Source organism: Staurois parvus, unplaced genomic scaffold (assembly GCF_062004578.1).
Source record: "Staurois parvus isolate SC_StPar_1 unplaced genomic scaffold, SC_StPar_1.0 ptg002960l, whole genome shotgun sequence".
NCBI classification, from domain to species: Eukaryota; Metazoa; Chordata; class Amphibia; order Anura; family Ranidae; genus Staurois; species Staurois parvus.
In genome coordinates, this window is record NW_028320756.1 from 12,008 (window position 1) to 34,716 (window position 22,709).

At 56.9% G+C, this 22,709-nt stretch overlaps 1 protein-coding gene and 1 long non-coding RNA gene across 6 annotated transcripts; one reads left to right on the top strand and one right to left on the bottom strand.

Annotated features, from left to right (window-relative positions):
• Nucleotides 1–1,426: 1,426 nt before the first annotated feature.
• MMACHC (metabolism of cobalamin associated C) lies at nt 1,427–12,318 on the bottom strand. 5 transcript variants are annotated; one of them, XM_089666990.1, is made up of 4 exons: nt 12,118–12,318; nt 5,006–5,200; nt 4,624–4,776; nt 1,427–2,217 (listed from the first exon to the last, which is right to left on the bottom strand). In XM_089666990.1, exons 1-4 carry the CDS (start codon nt 12,196–12,198, stop codon nt 1,906–1,908), a joined length of 741 nt encoding a protein of 246 aa, XP_089523116.1. In that variant the 5' UTR covers nt 12,199–12,318; the 3' UTR covers nt 1,427–1,905. The 5 variants fall into 5 exon arrangements, with proteins under 5 accessions (XP_089523116.1, XP_089523118.1, XP_089523117.1 ...); XM_089666992.1 differs by lacking the exon at nt 12,118–12,318 and adding an exon at nt 9,906–9,941; XM_089666991.1 differs by lacking the exon at nt 12,118–12,318 and adding an exon at nt 9,768–9,802.
• Nucleotides 12,319–12,587: 269 nt separating this feature from the next.
• Nucleotides 12,588–22,445, top strand: LOC149428794 (uncharacterized). Its single transcript, XR_016310679.1, has 5 exons — nt 12,588–12,684; nt 12,776–12,858; nt 13,491–13,524; nt 20,288–20,438; nt 22,358–22,445. It is a non-coding gene; the product is annotated as an uncharacterized LOC149428794 (long non-coding RNA).
• Nucleotides 22,446–22,709: the final 264 nt, after the last annotated feature.

A 22,709-nucleotide genomic window follows, 5' to 3' on the forward strand; every position in this document is an offset into this window, starting at 1 on the left:
TACAGAAGCCCTCAGAGGTTTGTTAGAGAACATTAGTGAACAAACAGCATTATAAAGGACAAGGAAAACACCAGACGGTCAGGGATGAAGTTGTGGAGAAGATTAAAGCAGGGTTAGGTTATAAAAAAAATCTCCCAAGTTTTGAGCATCTCACGGAGCACTGTGTTCAATCCATCATCCGAAAACGGAGAGTACGGCACAACTGCCAACCTACCAAGACATGGCCACCAGGGGGGGAGGGGAAAACATTGTAACATGACAACATGGGGGACATTTCGGGGGGATACATTGTAAAATGAAAACATGGGGGACATTTCGGGGGGAGGGGATACATTGTAACATGAAAACATGGGGGACATTTCAGGGGGGGGGGGAATACATTGTAACATGACAACATGGGGGACATTTCGGGGGGATACATTGTAACATGGGGGACATTTTGGGGGGGATACATTGTAACATGACAACATGGGGGACATTTCAGGGGGGGGGGAATACATTGTAACATGAAAACATGGGGAACATTTCAGGGGGGGGAATACATTGTAACATGAAAACATGGGGGACATTTCAGGGGGGGGGGAATACATCGTAACATGACAACATGGGGGACATTTCAGGGGGGAGGGGAATACATCGTAACATGAAAACATGGGGGACATTTCGGGGGGAGGGGATACATTGTAACATGAAAACATGGGGGGACATTTCGGGGGGGGGGGAATACATTGTAACATGACAACATGGGGGACATTTCGGGGGGGGATACATTGTAACATGAAAACATGGGGGGACATTTCGGGGGGGGGAATACATTGTAACATGACAACATGGGGGACATTTCGGGGGGGATACATTGTAACATGACAACATGGGGGACATTTCAGGGGGGAGGGGAATACATTGTAACATGAAAACATGGGGGACATTTCAGGGGGGAGGGGAATACATTGTAACATGACAACATGGGGGACATTTCAGGGGGGGGGGGAAATACATTGTAACATGACAACATGGGGGACATTTCAGGGGGGGGGGAATACATTGTAACATGAAAACATGGGGGACATTTCAGGGGGGGGGGAATACATTGTAACATGACAACATGGGGGACATTTCGGGGGGGGGGGGGGGAATACATTGTAACATGACAACATGGGGGACATTTCGGGGGGGGGGGAATACATTGTAACATGAAAACATGGGGGACATTTCAGGGGGGGGGGGAATACATTGTAACATGACAACATGGGGGACATTTCGGGGGGGGGGGAGACTTCTTCAAGGCGCTGTATATATATGTGTGTGTTGAACAAAGTCTGTGAAGACGTCTCGCCGAATCAGATTATAAATCACCAACAACATTGATACATTTTTCTGATGAGATGAACATAAATATCTAAAAATAAAGATTGGAATCGTCTCCTTCAATTATTATCTTCTTATTATTATCACAAAATAAAGATTTATTTCAGTTTTTAAAGGTCTAAAATTCAGTTTGACCCCCTGATGGAGGGGAACCATGGGCCCCCAGTAACAGCAGCGGGGGGGGGGGGGGTCGCTTAGTGGATAAAGTGCCCGGTAATCTACTGGGGTGAAATGAGACATTAGAAGGTCAAAGGTCCTCATGCAGCCTCACTCCATCTATGCATGGGAGCTTCAGTCTATGAGGTTCCAATGGCAGTAGTCTTGGCTCCTCCCCTCCTGTGACACCATGATGAAGGTGTCACTCTGCCATTATTTGTCTAGGCGTTGGGGGAGGAGGACACCATTAGGCTTTGTACCGGTTTCAGCAGTAGTGTGGAAGGAAATATTTCTGGAGTAGAGAGGTATAAATATGCTACAGAAACGTAACGTCAGTGAGGGACGGAGTCGCCCTTTAACCCGCGGCTGACTCCTGAAGGTTCAGCAGGGTGGGCTGGGCGGCAGGTGACCCCACAATTCCAGCAGCTTCATCCGCTCCGCCGGTGGAGTAGAGAAGTAAAGCGTCTGGTCCTCGGAGTACTTCTCCTCCGCCGGCAGCACGTCCCGGTACTTCCCGTCCCGCCAATTAAAGTTGAAGTTCTCCAGGAGCCGGATCCGGTCCTCCCGGCTGGGAACGCAGTCTATAGGCTCAAGCTCCTCCAAGCCCGGGGCCCGGACGTCGGTGAACACCAGCACAGCGCGGATGGCGAACCAACCACCGTACTGCGGGTGAATGCAAACGCCGAACATCTTCTGAAAGAAAGAAAATACAAAGGAAAAAAGAAAAATGAGAAACTGGACAGAGACGGCGGCTGAAATCCAACAGAGAGGGCTGCCTAGTGGACGGGCCAAGGAACTGCAGACAACGTAAAAACTTTATTTAAAAAAGAAAACAAACAAAAATGATTTAGGTGGGAAAATAATTCATGAACATTTTGTTTGTTAAAGTAGAAAAAAAGTGAGCAGAAAAAGATATTTATTGTAAGAGACATACAACGAATCTTCCGGGATTTCGGGTGGCTCGGTGAAGGAGCTCTCGGCATGCGTTGGTGGTGGGATGACCCAACCCCCGCACGCATGTATGTGAATGATGCCACCCTGGGCCAATCAATAAAGCCGACAAACCCAGAGGAGCCGGGTGAAGGCGCTCATGGACGCCGCATCGCTGGAGCACAGCCAGGAGGTGACTTTAGTTCCAAGTTAACAGATGCTGAATCTGGTCTGAGCATTCCAGGCCGGCGGGACTTCTGTTCACAGTCATGGATCGAAGATGAAGAAGAAAAGCCTCCTCCAATCACAGAGGATTTAAGAGGGGGCGGAAAAACGCAGCCGCCAGAGCAAACTTTGTACCATAAACCCCGCCCACAATGACAGAAATGAATGAACACAATAACGAGTGTCGAAAATGTGGAGGAGGAAGGAGAAGGAAAATAAGAAATAGAAGATGGAGGAAGGAATGGAGGACGACAGACAGGGACTCCTCACCCTCCCCACCCCCACAGCTCCTGCCTCCACCCCCTCCTAGGACTCCTCATTCTCTACTCTTCATCCTCTTCCTCCTAGGTCTCCTTACCTCCTACCTCAGGGTTCCTCACCCTCTCCCCCAAGGACTCCTATCACTCTCCGACATTCCAGGGCTCCTCAGCCCCTTCCCTCATGGTTCCTCCCCCCCCCCAAGGGTTTCCCACCCTCTCCACCCCCACAGGGCTCCTCATCTTCACCCTCCTAGGTGTCCTCGCTCTCAGCTCCACAGAGCTGCCCGTCCTCTCTCCCCTCATGATTCCTCAACTTTTCCATCCCCAAGGCTCCTTACCGTCTCAACCCCCAAGGCTCCTCATCACCTCTCCCTTCATGGTTTCTCATCCCCTCTCCCTCCAGTGTTCCTCACCCTTTCCACCCCCAGAGCTCTTCTGCCTCCCAGGGGTCCTCATCCTCGCCCTCCTAGGTGTCCTCACTTTCTACGGTTCCCCACTATTTATCCCTCCAGGGCTCCTCACTCTCTCCACTCCCCAGGGCTCCTCACCCTCTATTCCTCCAGTGTTCTTCACCCCCTCTCCTCACCCTCTCCACCCAAAGGCCTCCTAACCCTCTCTCCCCTCATGGGTCTTCACCCTCTCTCCTCATCCTCTGTCCCCTCAGGGCTCCTCACCCTCTCCACCCCCAAGACTCCTCATCTTCTTTCCCTCCTCACTCTCTATCTCTCCAGGGGAACTTCATCCTCTCTCTCCTCATGGTTCCTCACCCCTTGTATCTCCAAGGCTTCTCACCCTGTTTCCTCAGTGTTCCTTATCCTCTACCCTCAGGGCTCCTCACCCTCTCCCTCCTCATGGTTCTTCACCCCCTCTCCTCAGGGATCCTCACCCTCTTCCTCCTCATGATTCTTCACCCCCTCTCCTCAGGGCTCCTTATCCTCTCTCCTCTTAGGGCTTCTCGCCCTCTCCACTTCCAGGGCTCCTCAAGCTCTCCACCCCCAAGACTCCTCATCCTCTCTCTCCTCAAGGCTCTTCACCCTCTCCACCCCCAGGGTTCCTCACTCTCTATCCCTCCAGGGCTCCTCACCCTCTAACCCTCCAGGGCTCCTCACCCTCTAACCCTCCAGGGCTCCTCACCCTCTAACCCTCCAGGGCTCCTCACCCTCTAACCCTCCAGGGCTCCTCACCCTCTAACCCTCCAGGGCTCCTCAACCTCTAACCCTCCAGGGCTCCTCAACCTCTAACCCTCCAGGGCTCCTCAACCTCTATCCCTCCAGGGCTCCTCAACCTCTATCCCTCCAGGGCTCCTCAACCTCTATCCCTCCAGGGCTCCTCAACCTCTATCCCTCCAGGTCTCCTCAACCTCTATCCCTCCAGGGCTCCTCAACCTCTATCCCTCCAGGGCTCCTCAACCTCTATCCCTCCAGGGCTCCTCAACCTCTATCCCTCCAGGGCTCCTCAACCTCTATCCCTCCAGGGCTCCTCAACCTCTATCCCTCCAGGGCTCCTCAACCTCTATCCCTCCAGGGCTCCTCAACCGCTATCCCTCCAGGGCTCCTCAACCTCTATCCCTCCAGGGCTCCTCAACCTCTATCCCTCCAGGGCTCCTCACTCTCTATCCCTCCAGGGCTCCTCAACCTCTCTCCCCTCAAGGCTCTTCACCCTCTCCACCCCCAGGGCTCCTCACCCTCTTCCCCCAGGGATCTTCAGGAACGTCTTTCCTCTGGTAGTAGTACGCAGCTCCGGATACGTGTGCTGCCGTCTGCATGAGAACTTTGGGTCGCCGGTTGGGGTGGAGCTCGTAGTCATAGATGACGTCCACTTGGTGAGATGGGAAAAGCTGAAGGACACACAAAGCACCAATCAGATACAACATACAGGAGGAGTCTGTCACACGAGAGAAAATAATGTGTCCTACTGACAGGTTCTGTTATTTTGCGGCAGTTCGGCAATCCCCTCCCCCATGTGCTCCCAATACCCTACAAGAAGCCGATCTCTGTTCCCTCAGCCAATAGGATGCGATCGTTGTGGCGCAGTACACTGAATGCGGTGCTCCGTGTGTGGCTCACCTCCTTGGCCATCGCCATGTGATGGGCGACGCACTGGTCGATCGGATCCCGAAGGCTCTGAAGCTTCTTCTCCTTCAGGAAAGGTCTGAATGCGTTCTCGAACATGGAAGGTGCGCTGAGCACGACAAACGCCAGCGTGTCACCGGGGTATAAGAGATGGAAGACCGGATCCAGGACGGCGTTGTACCAACCCACCTGAAACGAGAAGAATTCCGGGAATAAATCCTGTGGGGGTCCTACTCACTGAGACACACCATATGAGATGGGTGATCTACCTCACTGAGCCACATGACCTCCATGGCACCCCAGCCACAGGGGGGGCAATACACAGCTAGAAGGCGCAGACATGGTAGCTGTAGGTCTGCAGAGCTTCTTGGTGGTAGGATGGGGGGACACATATCAAGAAGGGGCAGATATGGAACCTACAGGAATGTAGCACCCCCTGTTGGTAGAAAGGAGTAATAACAAAACTGGAAGGTGCAGATTTGTAAATCCATATGGTTTCAGAGCTCCCCATACCCCACTGCCCCCCAAAACTGCAGGGCTGTAGTGTCTCCAGTTGAGGGATTAGGTAATACACACCAGTAAGTGAAATATCAGGAATCCATATGACTTTAGCACCTCCCTGTGGCAGGGGGTAATACACACCTGGGAGGGGTAGATCAGGAACCAATAGGACTGTAGCACCCCCTGTCCCCACGTGGTAGGAGGGGGTAATACACACCTGGAGGGGGAAGATCTGGAACCCATAGGGCTGTAGCGCCCCCAGTGGTAGGAAGGGGTAATACACACCTGGAAGGGGTAGATCTGGAACCAAAAGGACTGTAGCACCCCCTGTCCCCACGTGGTAGGAGGGGGTAATACACACCTGGAGGGGGAAGATCTGGAACCCATAGGGCTGTAGCGCCCCCAGTGGTAGGAAGGGGTAATACACACCTGGAGGGGGAAGATCTGGAACCCATAGGACTGTAGCGCCCCCAGTGGTAGGAGGGGGTAATATACACCTGGAAGGGGTAGATCTGGAACCAATAGGGCTATAGCACCCCCAGTGGTAGGAAGGGGTAAAATACACCTGGAAGGGGTAGAACTGGAACCAATAGGACTGTAGCATCCCCCTCCCCACGTGGTAGGAGGGGGTAATACACACCTGGAGGGGAAAGATCTGGAACCCATAGGACTGTAGCGCCCCCAGTGGTAGGACGGGGTAATACAAATTAAAGGACTAGATCTAGAACCCATAGGGCTGTAGCACCCCCAGTGGCAGGAGGGGGTATTACACACCTGGAAGGAGTAGATCTAGAACCCATAGGGCTCTAGCGCCCCCAGTGGTAGGACAGGGTAATACACACCTGGAGTGGGTAGATCTGAAACCCATAGGCCTGTAGAACCCCCCAGTGGTTAGGAGGGGGTAATACTCACCTGGAAGAGGTAGATCTGGAAGCCATAGTACTGTAGCTCCCCCAGTGGTAGGAGGGGGTAATACACACCTGGAAGGGGTAAATCTGGAACCCATAAATCTGTAGTGCCCCCCCAGTGGTAGAAGGGGGTAGATCTGGAACCCATAGGGCTGTAGTGCCGCAAGTGATAGGAGGAGGTAATACACACCTGGGTGGGGGTAGATCTGGAACTCATAGGGCTGTATTGCCCCCAGTGGTAGGAGGGGGTAGTACATACCTGGAAGGGGTGGATGTGGAATCCATAGGACTGTAGCGCCCTCAGTGGTAGGAGGGGGTAATACACACCATGAAGGGGTGGATCTGGAATCCATAGGGCTGTAGCACTCCCCGGTGGTAGGAGGGGGTAATACACACCTGGACAGAGTAGATCTGGAATCCATAGGGCTGTAGCGCCCCCCAGTGGTAGGAGGGGGTAATACAAACCTGGAGGGGGTGGATCTGGAACCCATAGGGCTGTAGCGCCCCTAGTGGTAGGAGGGGGGTAATACAAACCTGGAGGGGGTGGATCTGGAACCCATAGGGCTGTAGTGCCCCCAGTGGTAGGAGGGGGTAGTACAAACCTAGAGGGGGTGGATCTGGAACCCATAGGGCTGTAGCGCCTCCAGTGGTAGGAGGGGGTAATACACACCTGGAGAGAGTAGATCTGGAATCCATAGGGCTGTAGCGCCCCCCAGTGGTAGGAGAGGAAAATACAAACCTGGAGGGGGTGGATCTGGAATCCATAGGGCTATAGCGCCCCCCAGTGGTAGGAGGGGGTAATACAAACCTGGAGGGGGTGGATCTGGAACCCATAGGGCTGTAGTGCCCCCAGTGGTAGGAGGGGGTAATACAAACCTGGAGGGGGTGGATCTGGAACCCATAGGGCTGTAGCGCCCCCAGTGGTAGGAGGGGGTAATACACACCTGGTAGGAGGGGGTAATACACACCTGGAAGGGGTGGATCTGGAACCCATAGGGCTGTAGCACCCCTAGTGGTAGGAGGGGGTAATACAAACCTGGAGGGGGTGGATCTGGAACCCATAGGGCTGTAGTGCCCCCAGTGGTAGGAGGGGGTAATACAAACCTGGAGGGGGTGGATCTGGAACCCATAGGGCTGTAGCGCCCCCAGTGGTAGGAGGGGGTAATACACACCTGGTAGGAGGGGGTAATACACACCTGGAAGGGGTGGATCTGGAACCCATAGGGCTGTAGCGCCCCTAGTGGTAGGAGGGGGTAATACAAACCTGGTGGGGGTAGATCTGGAACCGATAGGGCTGTAGCGCCCCCATTAGCAGGAGGGGGTAATACACACCTGGAAGGGGTAGATCTGGAACCCATAGGGCTGTAACGCCCCCAGTGGTAGGAGGGGGTAATACACGCATGGAAGGACTAGATCTGGAACCCAAATGGCTGTAGCACCCCCAGTGGTAGGAGGGGGTAATACACACTGTGTATAACTTATATCACCATAATGTGCACTAATGGGAGGATTCACAAACAGTCACGGATTCATATGCAATCACGGATTGAAGATTAATTAAAGCACTAAGTCACTATTTTTATGTTTTGCGGGACACTGTTTCTACACAATATTAATTAAGTATATATGTATATTTATTTTTGAGATTTATATTTTTTTCACTAAAAATGATGTATTATTGATTTAGCAATTTTATAATCACGGATATATATTAATATTATGAATTATTTAGTTTTTTAAGTAAATTAAGAGATTATTATATATGTATTTTGGTCAAAGGATTTAATGTACGTTTAGTTATTTTTTCACTTGTCTATACATGATCATTTGTATTGGGCATGGATAAGCGATCATAAGTATTAAGGAGCGCAACACATTATGGTGATACAAGTTATACACGGTGGTAGTTATGTGTTGGGTGTTTGCGATCCAATTATATTAAGGACATGTTGTCCAGTTTTGTGCGTTAGGGTGGTTATCTGATTTGGCTCGCAAGATATATAAACATTTTTAGGGGGTAATACACACCTGGAAGTAGATCTGGACCCCATAGGACTGTAGCGCCCCCAGTGGTAGGAGTAGGGTAATACACACCTGGAGGGGGTGGATCTGGAACCCATAGGGCTGTAGCGCCCCCAGTGGTAGGAGGGGGTAATACACACCTGGAGGGGGTGGATCTGGAACCCATAGGGCTGTAGCGCCCCCAGTGGTAGGAGGGGGTAATACACACCTGGAGGGGGTGGATCTGGAACCCAAAAGGCTGTAGCGCCCCCAGTGGTAGGAGGGGGTAATACACACCTGGAATGAGTAGATCTGGAACCCATAGGACTGTAGCGCCCCCAGTGGTAGGAGGGGGTTTTACACACCTGGAGGGGGTAGATCTGGAACCCATAGGACTGTAGCGCCCCCCAGTGGTAGGAGGGGTAATACACACCTGGAGTGGGTAGATCTGGAACCCATAGGACTGTAGCGCCCCCCAGTGGTAGGAGGGGGTAATTACACACCTGGAGGGGGTAGATCTGCAACCCATAGGGCTGTAGCGCCCCAGTGGTAGGAGGGGTAATACACACATGGAGGGGGTAAATCTGGAACCCCTAGGACTGTAGCACCCCCAGTGGTAGGAGGGGGTAAATACACACCTGGAGGGGGTGGATCTGGAACCCATAGGGCTGTAGCGCCCCCAGTGGTAGGAGGGGGTAAATACACACCTGGAGGGGGTGGATCTGGAACCCATAGGACTGTAGCGCCCCCAGTGGTAGGAGGGGGTAATACACACCTGGAAGGAGTAGATCTGGAACCCAAATGGCTGTAGTGCCCCTAGTGGTAGGAGGGGGTAATACACACCTGGAGGGGGTGGATCTGGAACCCATAGGACTGTAGCGCCCCTAGTGGTAGGAGGGGGTAATACACACCTGGAAGGGGTGGATCTGGAACCCATAGGACTGTAGCGCCCCTAGTGGTAGGGGGGTAATACAAACCTGGAGTGGGTGGATCTGGAACCCATAGGACTGTAGCGCCCCCAGTGGTAGGAGGGGGTAATACACACCTGGCGGGGGTGGATCTGGTACCCATAGGGCTGTAGCGCCCCCAGTGGTAGGAGGGGGTAAATACACACCTGGAGGGGGTGGATCTGGAACCCATAGGACTGTAGCGCCCCCAGTGGTAGGAGGGGGTAGTACACACCTGGAAGGGATGGATCTGGAACCCATATGGCTGTAGCGCCCCCAGTGGTAGGAGGGGGTAGATCTGGAACCCATAGGGTTGTAGCGCCCCCAGTGGTAGGAGGGGGTAGATCTGGAACCCATAGGGCTGTAGCGCCCCCAGTGGTAGGAGGGGGTAATACATACCTGGAGGGGGTGGATCTGGAACCCATATGGCTGTAGCGCCCCCAGTGGTAGGAGGGGGTAATTACACACCTGGAGGGGGTGGATCTGGAACCCATAGGACTGTAGTGCCCCCCAGTGGTAGGAGGGGGTAATACACACCTGGAGGGGGTGGATCTGGAACCCATATGGCTGTAGCGCCCCTAGTGGTAGGAGGGGGTAATACACACCTGGAGGGGGTGGATCTGGAACCCATAGAGCTGTAGCACCCCCAGTGGTAGGAGGGGGTAATACACACCTGGAAGGAGTAGATCTGGAACCCAAATGGCTGTAGCGCCCCCAGTGGTAGGAGGGGGTAATTACACACCTGGAGGGGGTAGATCTGGAACCCATAGGACTGTAGCGCCCCCGGTGGTAGGAGGGGGTAGATCTGGAACCCATAGGACTGTAGCGCCCCCGGTGGTAGGAGGGGGTAACACACCTCGAGGGATGGCATCTGGAACCCATAGAGCTGTAGCGCCCCCAGTGGTAGGAGGGGGTAGATCTGGAACCCATAGGACTGTAGCGCCCCCGGTGGTAGGAGGGGGTAGATCTGGAACCCATAGGACTGTAGCGCCCCCGGTGGTAGGAGGGGGTAATACACACTTGGAGGGGTTGCATCTGGAACCCATAGAGCTGTAGCGCCCCCAGTGGTAGGAGGGGGTAATTACACACCTGGAGGGGGTGGATCTGGAACCCATAGGACTGTAGTGCCCCCCAGTGGTAGGAGGGGGTAATTACACACCTGGAGGGGGTAGATCTGGAACCCATAGGACTGTAGCGCCCCCCAGTGGTAGGAGGGGGTAATTACACACCTAGAGGGGGTAGATCTGGAACCCATAGGACTGTAGCGCCCCTAGTGGTAGGAGGGGGTAATACACACCTGGAGGGGGTAATACACACCTGAAGGGGGTAGATCTGGAACCCATAGGACTGTAGCGCCCCCAGTGGTAGGAGGGGGTAAAACACACCTGGCGGGGGTGGATCTGGTACCCATAGGGCTGTAGCGCCCCCAGTGGTAGGAGGGGGTAGATCTCGAACCTATAGGACTGTAGCGCCCCCAGTGGTAGGAGGGGGTAATACACACCTGGAAGGGGTAGATCTGGAACTCATATGGCTGTAGCGCCCCCAGTGGTAGGAGGGGGTAGATCTGGAACCCATAGGACTGTAGCGCCCCCAGTGGTAGGAGGGGGTAGATCTGGAACCCATATGGCTATAGCGCCCCCAGTGGAAGGAGGGGGTAATACACACCTGGAGGGGGTGGATCTGGAACCCATAGGACTGTAGCGCCCCCCAGTGGTAGGAGGGGGTAATACACACCTGGAGGGGGTGGATCTGGAACCCATATGGCTGTAGCGCCCCCAGTGGTAGGAGGGGGTAGATCTGGAACCCATATGGCTGTAGCGCCCCCAGTGGTAGGAGGGGGTAATACACACCTGGAGGGGGTAGATCTGGAACCCATAGGACTGTAGTGCCCCCCAGTGGTAGGAGGGGGTAATACACACCTGGAGGGGGTGGATCTGGAACCCATATGGCTGTAGCGCCCCTAGTGGTAGGAGGGGGTAATACACACCTGGAGGGGGTGGATCTGGAACCCATAGAGCTGTAGCACCCCCAGTGGTAGGAGGGGGTAATACACACCTGGAAGGAGTAGATCTGGAACCCAAATGGCTGTAGCGCCCCCAGTGGTAGGAGGGGGTAATTACACACCTGGAGGGGGTAGATCTGGAACCCATAGGACTGTAGCGCCCCCGGTGGTAGGAGGGGGTAGATCTGGAACCCATAGGACTGTAGCGCCCCCGGTGGTAGGAGGGGGTAATACACACCTGGAGGGGTTGCATCTGGAACCCATAGAGCTGTAGCGCCCCCAGTGGTAGGAGGGGGTAATTACACACCTGGAGGGGGTGGATCTGGAACCCATAGGACTGTAGTGCCCCCCAGTGGTAGGAGGGGGTAATTACACACCTGGAGGGGGTAGATCTGGAACCCATTGGACTGTAGCGCCCCCCAGTGGTAGGAGGGGGTAATACACACCTGGAGGGGGTAGATCTGAAACCCATAGGACTGTAGCGCCCCCAGTGGTAGGAGGGGGTAATTACACACCTAGAGGGGGTAGATCTGGAACCCATAGGGCTGTAGCGCCCCCAGTGGTAGGAGGGGGTAGATCTCGAACCTATAGGACTGTAGCGCCCCCAGTGGTAGGAGGGGGTAATACACACCTGGAAGGGGTAGATCTGGAACTCATATGGCTGTAGCGCCCCCAGTGGTAGGAGGGGGTAGATCTGGAACCCATATGGCTATAGCGCCCCCAGTGGTAGGAGGGGGTAATACACACCTGGAGGGGGTGGATCTGGAACCCATATGGCTGTAGCGCCCCCCGCAGTCTCTCTCGGAACTCCACGTGCTCCCCCTCCATCTCCTCTCTCCATACAGGTCAGAAGGGGGCGGGATAGAGGTGTGGTGAAGGCGGGGCGGGGATTCCCTCCTTGGGTGCCGCCCAGAAGATTTATCCCGGCATTCCCCGCTCCGGCCGTTACAGCTCCATCACCCAGGAGACGCAGGAGGAGAGCCACCAATCAGGAAAGAGCAGAGGGGTCACTCCGCCCTATTGCGCCAATCAGGAGAGAGGACACGGTGTAAGTAAACTCCGAGGAGCCAATCAGGAGATAGGACGCTGAGGGAGGCCCGCCGGGCGAGAGGCCAATCGGGAGAGAGAGCTCGGAGTACACGCAGACTGCAGGAACCAATCAGAGAAGGAACCCAATGTAAGAGCAGCCAATCAGGAAGGAGCTGTGAGAGCAACAGAGAGGTGAGCGATGCACTGCCATCCCCATCCTCAGCTTCCTCCTCCTCCTGTCCTCCCTCATCATCATCCCTGGCTCCCCCCCCCACTTTGCTCAGAGTGAGTCCTCCTCTGTCTCCCACACATGGTGTCCCCTGTACAGGAATATTAGGGACATAAACTCCTCACTGATCTGTTTTCTTTCTGTCAGGTGACCAACAGACCGCCATGAGCTGGGACCGGCAGGTGGGCTCCGTCCTGACCGCCATGGATGACAATGTGGCCAAGATCAAGGTAGGAGGAGCGATCAGATCCATCATGGGGGCCCCCCTTCCATCACGGGGGTCCCAACCCCCTTCTCCCCTCTGCTTCCATCACGGGGGTCCCAACCCCCTTCCCCCCCCCCTCTGCTTCGATCACAGAGGTTCCAACCCCCTTCCCCCCCCCCCCTCCGCTTCCATCACGGGGGTCCCAACGCCCTTCTCCCCTCTGCTTCCATCACGGGGGTCCCAACCCCCTTCCCCCCCCCTCCGCTTCCATCACAGGGGTCCCAACCCCCTTCTCCCCTCTGCTTCCATCACGGGGGTCCCAACCCCCTTCTCCCCTCTGCTTCCATCACGGGGGTCCCAACCCCCTTCCCCCCCCCTCCGCTTCCATCACGGAGGTCCCAACCCCCACCCCCCGTCACTGAGGTCCCAACGCACTTCCCCCCTGTCACAGAGGTCCTCTGTCATGGGGGTCTAACCCTGCTCCATTATGGGAGTCCAACTCCCCCTTCCCTCAATAATGGGGGTTCATATAATGTCCCTTCTCCCTCAATTATGGGGGTCTATGGCTGTAGACCCCCTTTCCAGGCCAGAGATCCCCAGTTAATTTTTTTGGGAAGGACTTTGTGATTGATTTTGGGTTTGTTTTCCTCATTGCAGGACAGACTGTACAACCGGGCGGAGCTCAGTAGGGGTAAGTGTGGTCTGTAGTCACCCTACGAATGGGGCTCACACTGTGAGTGGTGGTGGAGTCGTTCTGTGTGAGGAGACACAAGATGTGTTGGAGGACTGGAGGTTTGGTGTTTGTTCCCGTTGGAGGGCGGAGGTTTGGTGTCGTTTCCCGTTGGAGGGCGGAGGTTTGGTGTCGTTTCCCGTTGGAGGGCGGAGGTTTGGTGTTGGTTCTCGTTGGAGGGCGGAGGTTTGGTGTTGGTTCTCGTTGGAGGGCGGAGGTTTGGTGTCGGTTCCTGTTGGAGGGCGGAGGTTTGGGGTCGGTTCTCGTTGGAGGGCGGAGGTTTGGTGTCGGTTCTCGTTGGAGGGCGGAGGTTTGGGGTCGGTTCTCGTTGGAGGGCGGAGGTTTGGTGTCGGTTCCTGTTGGAGGGCGGAGGTTTGGGGTCGGTTCTCGTTGGAGGGCGGAGGTTTGGTGTCGGTTCCCGTTGGAGGGCAGAGGTTTGGGGACGGTTCTCGTTGGAGGGCCGGAGGTTTGGTGTCGGTTCCCGTTGGAGGGCCGGAGGTTTGGTGTCGGTTCCCGTTGGAGGGCAGAGGTTTGGGGTCGGTTCTCGTTGGAGGGCGGAGGTTTGGTGTCGGTTCCCGTTGGAGGGCAGAGGTTTGGTGTTGGTTCTCGTTGGAGGGCGGAGGTTTGGTGTCGGTTCCCGTTGGAGGGGTGGAGGTTTGTTCTCGTTGGAGGGGCGGAGGTTTGGTGTCGGTTCTTTTTGAAGGGCGGAGGTTTGGTGTCGGTTCCCGTTGGAGGGCCGGAGGTTTGGTGTCGGTTCCCGTTGGAGGGCGGAGGTTTGGGGTCGGTTCTCGTTGGAGGGGCGGAGGTTTGGTGTCGGTTCTCGTTGGAGGGCGGAGGTTTGGTGTCGGTTCTCGTTGGAGGGCGGAGGTTTGGTGTCGGTTCTCGTTGGAGGGCGGAGGTTTGGTGTCGGTTCTCGGTGGAGGGCGGAGGTTTGGTGTCGGTTCTCGTTGGAGGGGCGGAGGTTTGGTGTCGGTTCCCGTTGGAGGGGCAGAGGTTTGGGGTCGGTTCTCGTTGGAGGACGGAGGTTTGGTGTCGGTTCTCGTTGGAGGGCGGAGGTTTGGTGTCGGTTTTCGTTGGAGGGCGGAGGTTTGGTGTCGGTTTTCGTTGGAGGGCGGAGGTTTGGTGTCGGTTTTCGTTGGAGGGCGGAGGTTTGGTGTCGGTTTTCGTTGGAGGGCGGAGGTTTGGTGTCGGTTTTCGTTGGAGGGCGGAGGTTTGGTGTCGGTTTTCGTTGGAGGGCGGAGGTTTGGTGTCGGTTCTCGTTGGAGGGCGGAGGTTTGGTGTCGGTTCTTTTTGAAGGGCGGAGGTTTGGGGTCGGTTCTCGTTGGAGGGCGGAGGTTTGGTGTCGGTTCTCGTTGGAGGGCGGAGGTTTGGTGTCGGTTCTCGTTGGAGGGCGGAGGTTTGGTGTCGGTTCTCGTTGGAGGGCGGAGGTTTGGTGTCGGTTCTCGTTGGAGGGCGGAGGTTTGGTGTCGGTTCTCGTTGGAGGGCGGAGGTTTGGTGTCGGTTCTCGTTGGAGGGCGGAGGTTTGGTGTCGGTTCTCGTTGGAGGGCGGAGGTTTGGTGTCGGTTCTCGTTGGAGGGCGGAGGTTTGGTGTCGGTTCTCGTTGGAGGGCGGAGGTTTGGTGTCGGTTCTTTTTGAAGGGCGGAGGTTTGGTGTCGGTTCTTGTTGGAGGGCGGAGGTTTGGGGTCGGTTCTCGTTGGAGGGCGGAGGTTTGGTGTCGGTTCTCGTTGGAGGGCGGAGGTTTGGTGTCGGTTCTCGTTGGAGGGCGGAGGTTTGGTGTCGGTTCTTTTTGAAGGGCGGAGGTTTGGTGTCGGTTCCCGTTGGAGGGCGGAGGTTTGGGGTCGGTTCTCGTTGGAGGGGCGGAGGTTTGGTGTCGGTTCCCGTTGGAGGGCGGAGGTTTGGTGTCGGTTCCCGTTGGAGGGCGGAGGTTTGGTGTCGGTTCCCGTTGGAGGGCGGAGGTTTGGTGTCGGTTCCCGTTGGAGGGCGGAGGTTTGGTGTCGGTTCCCGTTGGAGGGCGGAGGTTTGGTGTCGATTCCCGTTGGAGGGCGGAGGTTTGGTGTCGGTTCCCGTTGGAGGGAGGAGGTTTGGTGTCGGTTCCCCTTTGGAGGGCGGAGGTTTGGTGTCGGTTCTCGTTGGCGGGGCGGAGGTTTGGTGTCGGTTCCCGTTGGAGGGCGGAGGTTTGGTGTCGGTTCCCGTTGGAGGGCGGAGGTTTGGTGTCGGTTCCCGTTGGAGGGCGGAGGTTTGGTGTCGGTTTTCGTTGGAGGGCGGAGGTTTGGTGTCGGTTCTCGTTGGAGGGCGGAGGTTTGGTGTCGGTTCCCGTTGGAGGGCGGAGGTTTGGTGTCGGTTCCCGTTGGAGGGCGGAGGTTTGGTGTCGGTTCCCGTTGGAGGGCGGAGGTTTGGTGTCGGTTCTTTTTGAAGGGCGGAGGTTTGGTGTCGGTTCTTGTTGGAGGGCGGAGGTTTGGGGTCGGTTCTCGGTGGAGGGCGGAGGTTTGGTGTCGGTTCTCGGTGGAGGGCGGAGGTTTGGTGTCGGTTCTCGTTGGAGGGCGGAGGTTTGGTGTCGGTTCTCATTGGAGGGCGGAGGTTTGGTGTCGGTTCTTTTTGAAGGGCGGAGGTTTGGTGTCGGTTCTTTTTGAAGGGCGGAGGTTTGGGGTCGGTTCTCGTTGGAGGGCGGAGGTTTGGGGTCGGTTCTCGTTGGAGGGCGGAGGTTTGGTGTCGGTTCTCGTTGGAGGGCGGAGGTTTGGTGTCGGTTCTCGTTGGAGGGCGGAGGTTTGGTGTCGGTTCTCGTTGGAGGGCGGAGGTTTGGTGTCGGTTCTTGTTGGAGGGCGGAGGTTTGGGGTCGGTTCTCGGTGGAGGGCGGAGGTTTGGTGTCGGTTCTCGGTGGAGGGCGGAGGTTTGGTGTCGGTTCTCGTTGGAGGGCGGAGGTTTGGTGTCGGTTCTCGTTGGAGGGCGGAGGTTTGGTGTCGGTTCTCGTTGGAGGGCGGAGGTTTGGTGTCGGTTCTCGTTGGAGGGCGGAGGTTTGGTGTCGGTTCTCGTTGGAGGGCGGAGGTTTGGGGTCGGTTCTCGGTGGAGGGCGGAGGTTTGGTGTCGGTTCTCGGTGGAGGGCGGAGGTTTGGTGTCGGTTCTCGTTGGAGGGCGGAGGTTTGGTGTCGGTTCTCATTGGAGGGCGGAGGTTTGGTGTCGGTTCTTTTTGAAGGGCGGAGGTTTGGTGTTGGTTCCCGTTGGAGGGCGGAGGTTTGGGGTCGATTATCGTTGGAGGGGCGGAGGTTTGGTGTCGGTTCTCGTTGGAGGGCGGAGGTTTGGTGTCGGTTCCCGTTGGAGGGCGGAGGTTTGGTGTCGGTTCCCGTTGGAGGGCGGAGGTTTGGTGTCGGTTCCCGTTGGAGGGGCGGAGGTTTGGTGTCGGTTCCCGTTGGAGGGGCGGAGGTTTGGTGTCGGTTCCCGTTGGAGGGCGGAGGTTTGGTGTCGGTTCCCGTTGGAGGGCGGAGGTTTGGTGTCGGTTCCCGTTGGAGGGCGGAGGTTTGGTGTCGGTTCCCGTTGGAGGGCGGAGGTTTGGTGTCGGTTCCCGTTGGAGGGCGGAGGTTTGGTGTCGGTTCCCGTTGGAGGGCGGAGGTTTGGTGTCGGTTCCCGTTGGAGGGCGGAGGTTTGGTGTCGGTTCCCGTTGGAGGGCGGAGCTTTGGTGTCGGTTCCCCTTTGGAGGGCGGAGGTTTGGTGTCGGTTCTCGTTGGCGGGGCGGAGGTTTGGTGTCGGTTCCCGTTGGAGGGCGGAGGTTTGGTGTCGGTTCCCGTTGGAGGGCGGAGGTTTGGTGTCGGTTCCCGTTGGAGGGCGGAGGTTTGGTGTCGGTTCCCGTTGGAGGGCGGAGGTTTGGTGTCCGTTCTCGTTGGAGGGCGGAGGTTTGGTGTCGGTTCTCGTTGGAGGGCGGAGGTTTGGTGTCGGTTTTCTTTGGAGGGCGGAGGTTTGGTGTCGGTTTTCGTTGGAGGGCGGAGGTTTGGTGTCGGTTCTCGTTGGAGGGCGGAGGTTTGGTGTCGGTTCCCGTTGGAGGGCGGAGGTTTGGTGTCGGTTCCCGTTGGAGGGCGGAGGTTTGGTGTCGGTTTTCGTTAGAGGGCGGAGATTTGGTGTCGGTTCCCGTTGGAGGGCGGAGGTTTGGTGTCGGTTCTCGTTGGAGGGCGGTGGTTTGGTGTCGGTTCTCGTTGGAGGGCGGAGTTTTGGGGTCGGTTCCTGTTGGAGGGCGGAGGTTTGGTGTCGGTTCTCGTTGGAGGGCAGAGGTTTGGGGTCGGTTCTCGTTGGAGGGAGGAGGTTTGGTGTCGGTTCTTTTTGAAGGGCGGAGGTTTGGTGTCGGTTCTCGTTGGAGGGCGGAGGTTTGGTGTCGGTTCTCGTTGGAGGGCGGAGGTTTGGTGTCGGTTCTCGTTGGAGGGCGGAGGTTTGGTGTCGGTTCTCGTTGGAGGGCGGAGGTTTGGTGTCGGTTCTCGTTGGAGGGCGGAGGTTTGGTGTCGGTTCTCTTTGAAGGGCGGAGGTTTGGTGTCGGTTCTCGTTGGAGGGCGGAGGTTTGGTGTCGGTTCCCGTTGGAGGGCGGAGGTTTGGTGTCGGTTCCCGTTGGAGGGCGGAGGTTTGGTGTCGGTTCTTTTTGAAGGGCGGAGGTTTGGGGTCGGTTCTCGTTGGAGGGCGGAGGTTTGGGGTCGGTTCTCGTTGGAGGGCGGAGGTTTGGTGTCGGTTCTCGTTGGAGGGCGGAGGTTTGGGGTCGGTTCTCGTTGGAGGGCGGAGGTTTGGTGTCGGTTCTTTTTGAAGGGTGGAGGTTTGGTGTCGGTTCCCGTTGGAGGGCGGAGGTTTGGTGTCGGTTCCCGTTGGAGGGCGGAGGTTTGGTGTCGGTTTTCGTTAGAGGGCGGAGGTTTGGTGTCGGTTCCCGTTGGAGGGCGGAGGTTTGGTGTCGGTTCTCGTTGGAGGGCGGAGGTTTGGGGTCGGTTCTCGTTGGAGGGCGGAGGTTTGGGGTCGGTTCCTGTTGGAGGGCGGAGGTTTGGGGTCGGTTCTCGTTGGAGGGCGGAGGTTTGGGGTCGGTTCTCGTTGGAGGGAGGAGGTTTGGTGTCGGTTCTTTTTGAAGGGCGGAGGTTTGGTGTCGGTTCTCGTTGGAGGGCGGAGGTTTGGTGTCGGTTCTCGTTGGAGGGCGGAGGTTTGGTGTCGGTTCTCGTTGGAGGGCGGAGGTTTGGTGTCGGTTCTCGTTGGAGGGCGGAGGTTTGGTGTCGGTTCTCTTTGAAGGGCGGAGGTTTGGTGTCGGTTCTCGTTGGAGGGCGGAGGTTTGGTGTCGGTTCTCGTTGGAGGGCGGAGGTTTGGTGTCGGTTCTCTTTGAAGGGCGGAGGTTTGGTGTCGGTTCTCGTTGGAGGGCGGAGGTTTGGTGTCGGTTCCCGTTGGAGGGCGGAGGTTTGGTGTCGGTTCCCGTTGGAGGGCGGAGGTTTGGTGTCGGTTCCCGTTGGAGGGCGGAGGTTTGGTGTCGGTTCTTTTTGAAGGGCGGAGGTTTGGGGTCGGTTCTCGTTGGAGGGCGGAGGTTTGGGGTCGGTTCTCGTTGGAGGGCGGAGGTTTGGGGTCGGTTCTCGTTGGAGGGCGGAGGTTTGGTGTCGGTTCTTTTTGAAGGGGCGGAGGTTTGGTGTCGGTTCTCGTTGGAGGGCGGAGGTTTGGTGTCGGTTCTCGTTGGAGGGCGGAGGTTTGGTGTCGGTTCTCGTTGGAGGGCGGAGGTTTGGGGTCGGTTCTCGTTGGAGGGCGGAGGTTTGGTGTCGGTTCTTTTTGAAGGGTGGAGGTTTGGTGTCGGTTCCCGTTGGAGGGCGGAGGTTTGGTGTCGGTTCCCGTTGGAGGGCGGAGGTTTGGTGTCGGTTTTCGTTAGAGGGCGGAGGTTTGGTGTCGGTTCCCGTTGGAGGGCGGAGGTTTGGTGTCGGTTCTCGTTGGAGGGAGGAGGTTTGGTGTCGGTTCTTTTTGAAGGGCGGAGGTTTGGTGTCGGTTCCCGTTGGAGGGCGGAGGTTTGGTGTCGGTTCTCGTTGGAGGGCGGAGGTTTGGTGTCGGTTCTCGTTGGAGGGCGGAGGTTTGGTGTCGGTTCTCGTTGGAGGGCGGAGGTTTGGTGTCGGTTCTCTTTGAAGGGCGGAGGTTGGTGTCGGTTCCCGTTGGAGGGCGGAGGTTTGGTGTCGGTTCCCGTTGGAGGGCGGAGGTTTGGTGTCGGTTCTTTTTGAAGGGCGGAGGTTTGGGGTCGGTTCTCGTTGGAGGGCGGAGGTTTGGTGTCGGTTCTTTTTGAAGGGGCGGAGGTTTGGTGTCGGTTCTCATTGGAGGGCGGAGGTTTGGTGTCGGTTCTCGTTGGAGGGCGGAGGTTTGGGGTCGGTTCTCGTTGGAGGGCGGAGGTTTGGTGTCGGTTCTCGTTGGAGGGCGGAGGTTTGGTGTCGGTTCTCGTTGGAGGGCGGAGGTTTGGTGTCGGTTCTCGTTGGAGGGCGGAGGTTTGTGTCGGTTCTCGTTGGAGGGCGGAGGTTTGGTGTCGGTTCTCGTTGGAGGGCGGAGGTTTGGTGTCGGTTCTTTTTGAAGGGTGGAGGTTTGGTGTCGGTTCCCGTTGGAGGGCGGAGGTTTGGTGTCGGTTCCCGTTGGAGGGCGGAGGTTTGGGGGTCGGTTCCCGTTGGAGGGCGGAGGTTTGGTGACGGTTCTTGTTGGAGAATTACTTCTATTGTGTTCAGTTTTCAGCTCATTTTTCTTCTATCACCATTTATAGGAAATTATCGCTTTCAGTCGCCACAGTTACTGTACGAGGACACACCCCCTAAACCTGCTCTCCGTGTGTACCGCCCACATACAGCTCCCCACCTACTGTCTCCTCAGAAGATATGGTTACCCTGAGCAGCCAGCTGCTGTCTCAAGCCAAGGTGCGTGACCAACCCCCCCCCGTGTCATAAACTACATGCATGGGACATTGGAGGTTAGGTGTGGGAGGACGGCTATGGGGAGGTCAAGGTGGTTAGGTTTGGGAGAGGTCGGGAAGGTGAAGAATAGGAGATTAGGTTGAGGGAGGTGAGAGTTAGCTGTTGGAGGGTAGCTTGAGGAGGTCAGGAGGGTTAAGTGTGGAGACATCAGGATAGGATAGTTGTGACGAGGTCAGAGTGGTCAGTGTGCAGTGATTGGGTGTGGGGAGGTCGGGCTGGTTGGGTGTGGGGAGACGGGGTGATTTTGGGTGTGGGGAGGTCGGGCTGGTTGGGTGTGGGGAGGACAGGGTGATTTGGGTGTGGGGAGGACAGGGTGATTTGGGTGTGGGGAGGACAGGGTGATTTGGGTGTGGGGAGGACAGGGTGATTTGGGTGTGGGGAGGACAGGGTGATTTTGGGTGTGGGGAGGTCGGGCTGGTTGAGTGTGGGGAGGACAGGGTGATTTGGGTGTGGGGGAGGACAGGGTGATTTGGGTGTGGGGAGGTTGGGCTGGTTGGGTGTGGGGAGGACAGGGTGATTTTGGGTGTGGGGAGATCGGGCTGGTTGGGTGTGGGGAGGACAGGGTGATTTTGGGTGTGGGGAGGTCGGGCTGGTTGGGTGTGGGGAGGACAGGGTGATTTGGGTGTGGGGAGGTCGGGCTGGTTGGGTGTGGGGAGACAGGGTGATTTGGGTGTGGGGAGGTTGGGCTGGTTGGGTGTGGGGAGGACCAAGGTGATTTGGGTGTGGGGAGGTCGGGCTGGTTGGGTGTGGGGAGGACAGGGTGATTTGGGTGTGGAGAGGTCGGGCTGGTTGAGTGTGGGGAGGACAGGGTGATTTGGGTGTGGGGAGGACAGGGTGATTTGGGTGTGGGGAGGTTGGGCTGGTTGGGTGTGGGGAGGACAGGGTGATTTGGGTGTGGGGAGGACAGGGTGATTTGGGTGTGGGGAGGTTGGGCTGGTTGAGTGTGGGGAGGACAGGGTGATTTGGGTGTGGGGAGGTTGGGCTGGTTGGGTGTGGGGAGGACAGGGTGATTTGGGTGTGGGGAGGACAGGGTGATTTGGGTGTGGGGAGGTCGGGCTGGTTTTGTGTGGGGAGGACAGGGTGATTTGGGTGTGGGGAGGTTGGGGTGGCTGGGTGTGGGGAGGACGGGCCGGTTGTTTGGGTGTGGGGAGGACGGGCCGGCTGGGTCTCTTATTATATGTCAGCCTGCAGATGGATCCAGCGATGTGGGCGGTGCAGATGGATCCAGCGATGTGGGCGGTGCAGATGGATCCAGCGATGTGGGCGGGGCAGATGGATCCAGCGATGTGGGCGGGGCAGATGGATCCAGCGATGTGGGCGGGGCAGATGGATCCAGCGATGTGGGCGGGGGCAGATGGATCCAGCGATGTGGGCGGGCAGATGGATCCAGCGATGTGGGCGGGGCAGATGGATCCAGCGATTGGGGTGGGGCAGGCGGATCCAGAGATGGGGGCGGCGCAGAGTGAAGTGTAATCAGAGAGGACGGTCTCTCCCAGATGTCCGAACTCCTCCTGCACCATCTAATTATCAGGCTCTGGCCTGGGAGGGACTTTTCCTTCACAGCAGCCTGTAGATGTGCGTTTGTAGACATTCGCACTCTCCTACAAATGCTATCTTCCTGGCCGTCACCTCGATCTTCCAGCTTCAGTACTTTGAGCCACTGACTAAAAATAAAAAACAGAAACCCGGTCCTGGCTAGAAAACCAGTTTTTCTGTGAGCTTTGCATGAGCGCCACGCCAGGCAAGTAGCATTTTCAGAAGGTGGTCAGCAGTGGCATTCTGACGTATGTCAATCAGCTGAAGTTTCCTAAAGCGGGTCGTCCTCCATTCAAGCCTTCACTATAGATCTTCTCTCCTCTCAGATGATCACCTCCCTGCACCAGGCGATCGGACGTCTAGAACGAGACCGCGACCACCATCTGCAGAGGATACAGAGCCTGGAAGGTGAGAGGTCGGGACCTGTGCTGTGATTGGTCCGATCGGGCTTCTTTTCAGCGGGAATGTGGGGGAACGCAGTTCTAGAACCTCCAGCACTGAATGTATGTAATGGCAAGGGGTAATAGGGATCTATTTTTGCATGGGGGTCTGTTGTTGCTGGGGGGGGGGCTATTGCTGCTAGAAAGGGTCTTATGTTTGTGGATGGTCATTTGTTGCTGGGAAGGATCTAATGTTGAGGGAGGGGTCCATTCTTACTGGCTGCTGGAGGGTTTATTG

Bases quoted from the DNA above. Each gene is read 5' to 3' on its own strand.
- MMACHC (XM_089666990.1), bottom strand. From the start codon at position 12,198: ATGGAGGGGGAGCACGTGGAGTTCCGAGAGAGACTGCGGGGGGCGCTA. The intron at 5,201-12,117 runs GTGTGTATTACC...TTCTCGTTTCAG, and splicing joins TCCAGATCCACCCCCTCCAG to GTGGGTTGGTACAACGCCGT. The intron at 4,777-5,005 runs GTGAGCCACACA...TGTGTCCTTCAG, and splicing joins ACATGGCGATGGCCAAGGAG to CTTTTCCCATCTCACCAAGT.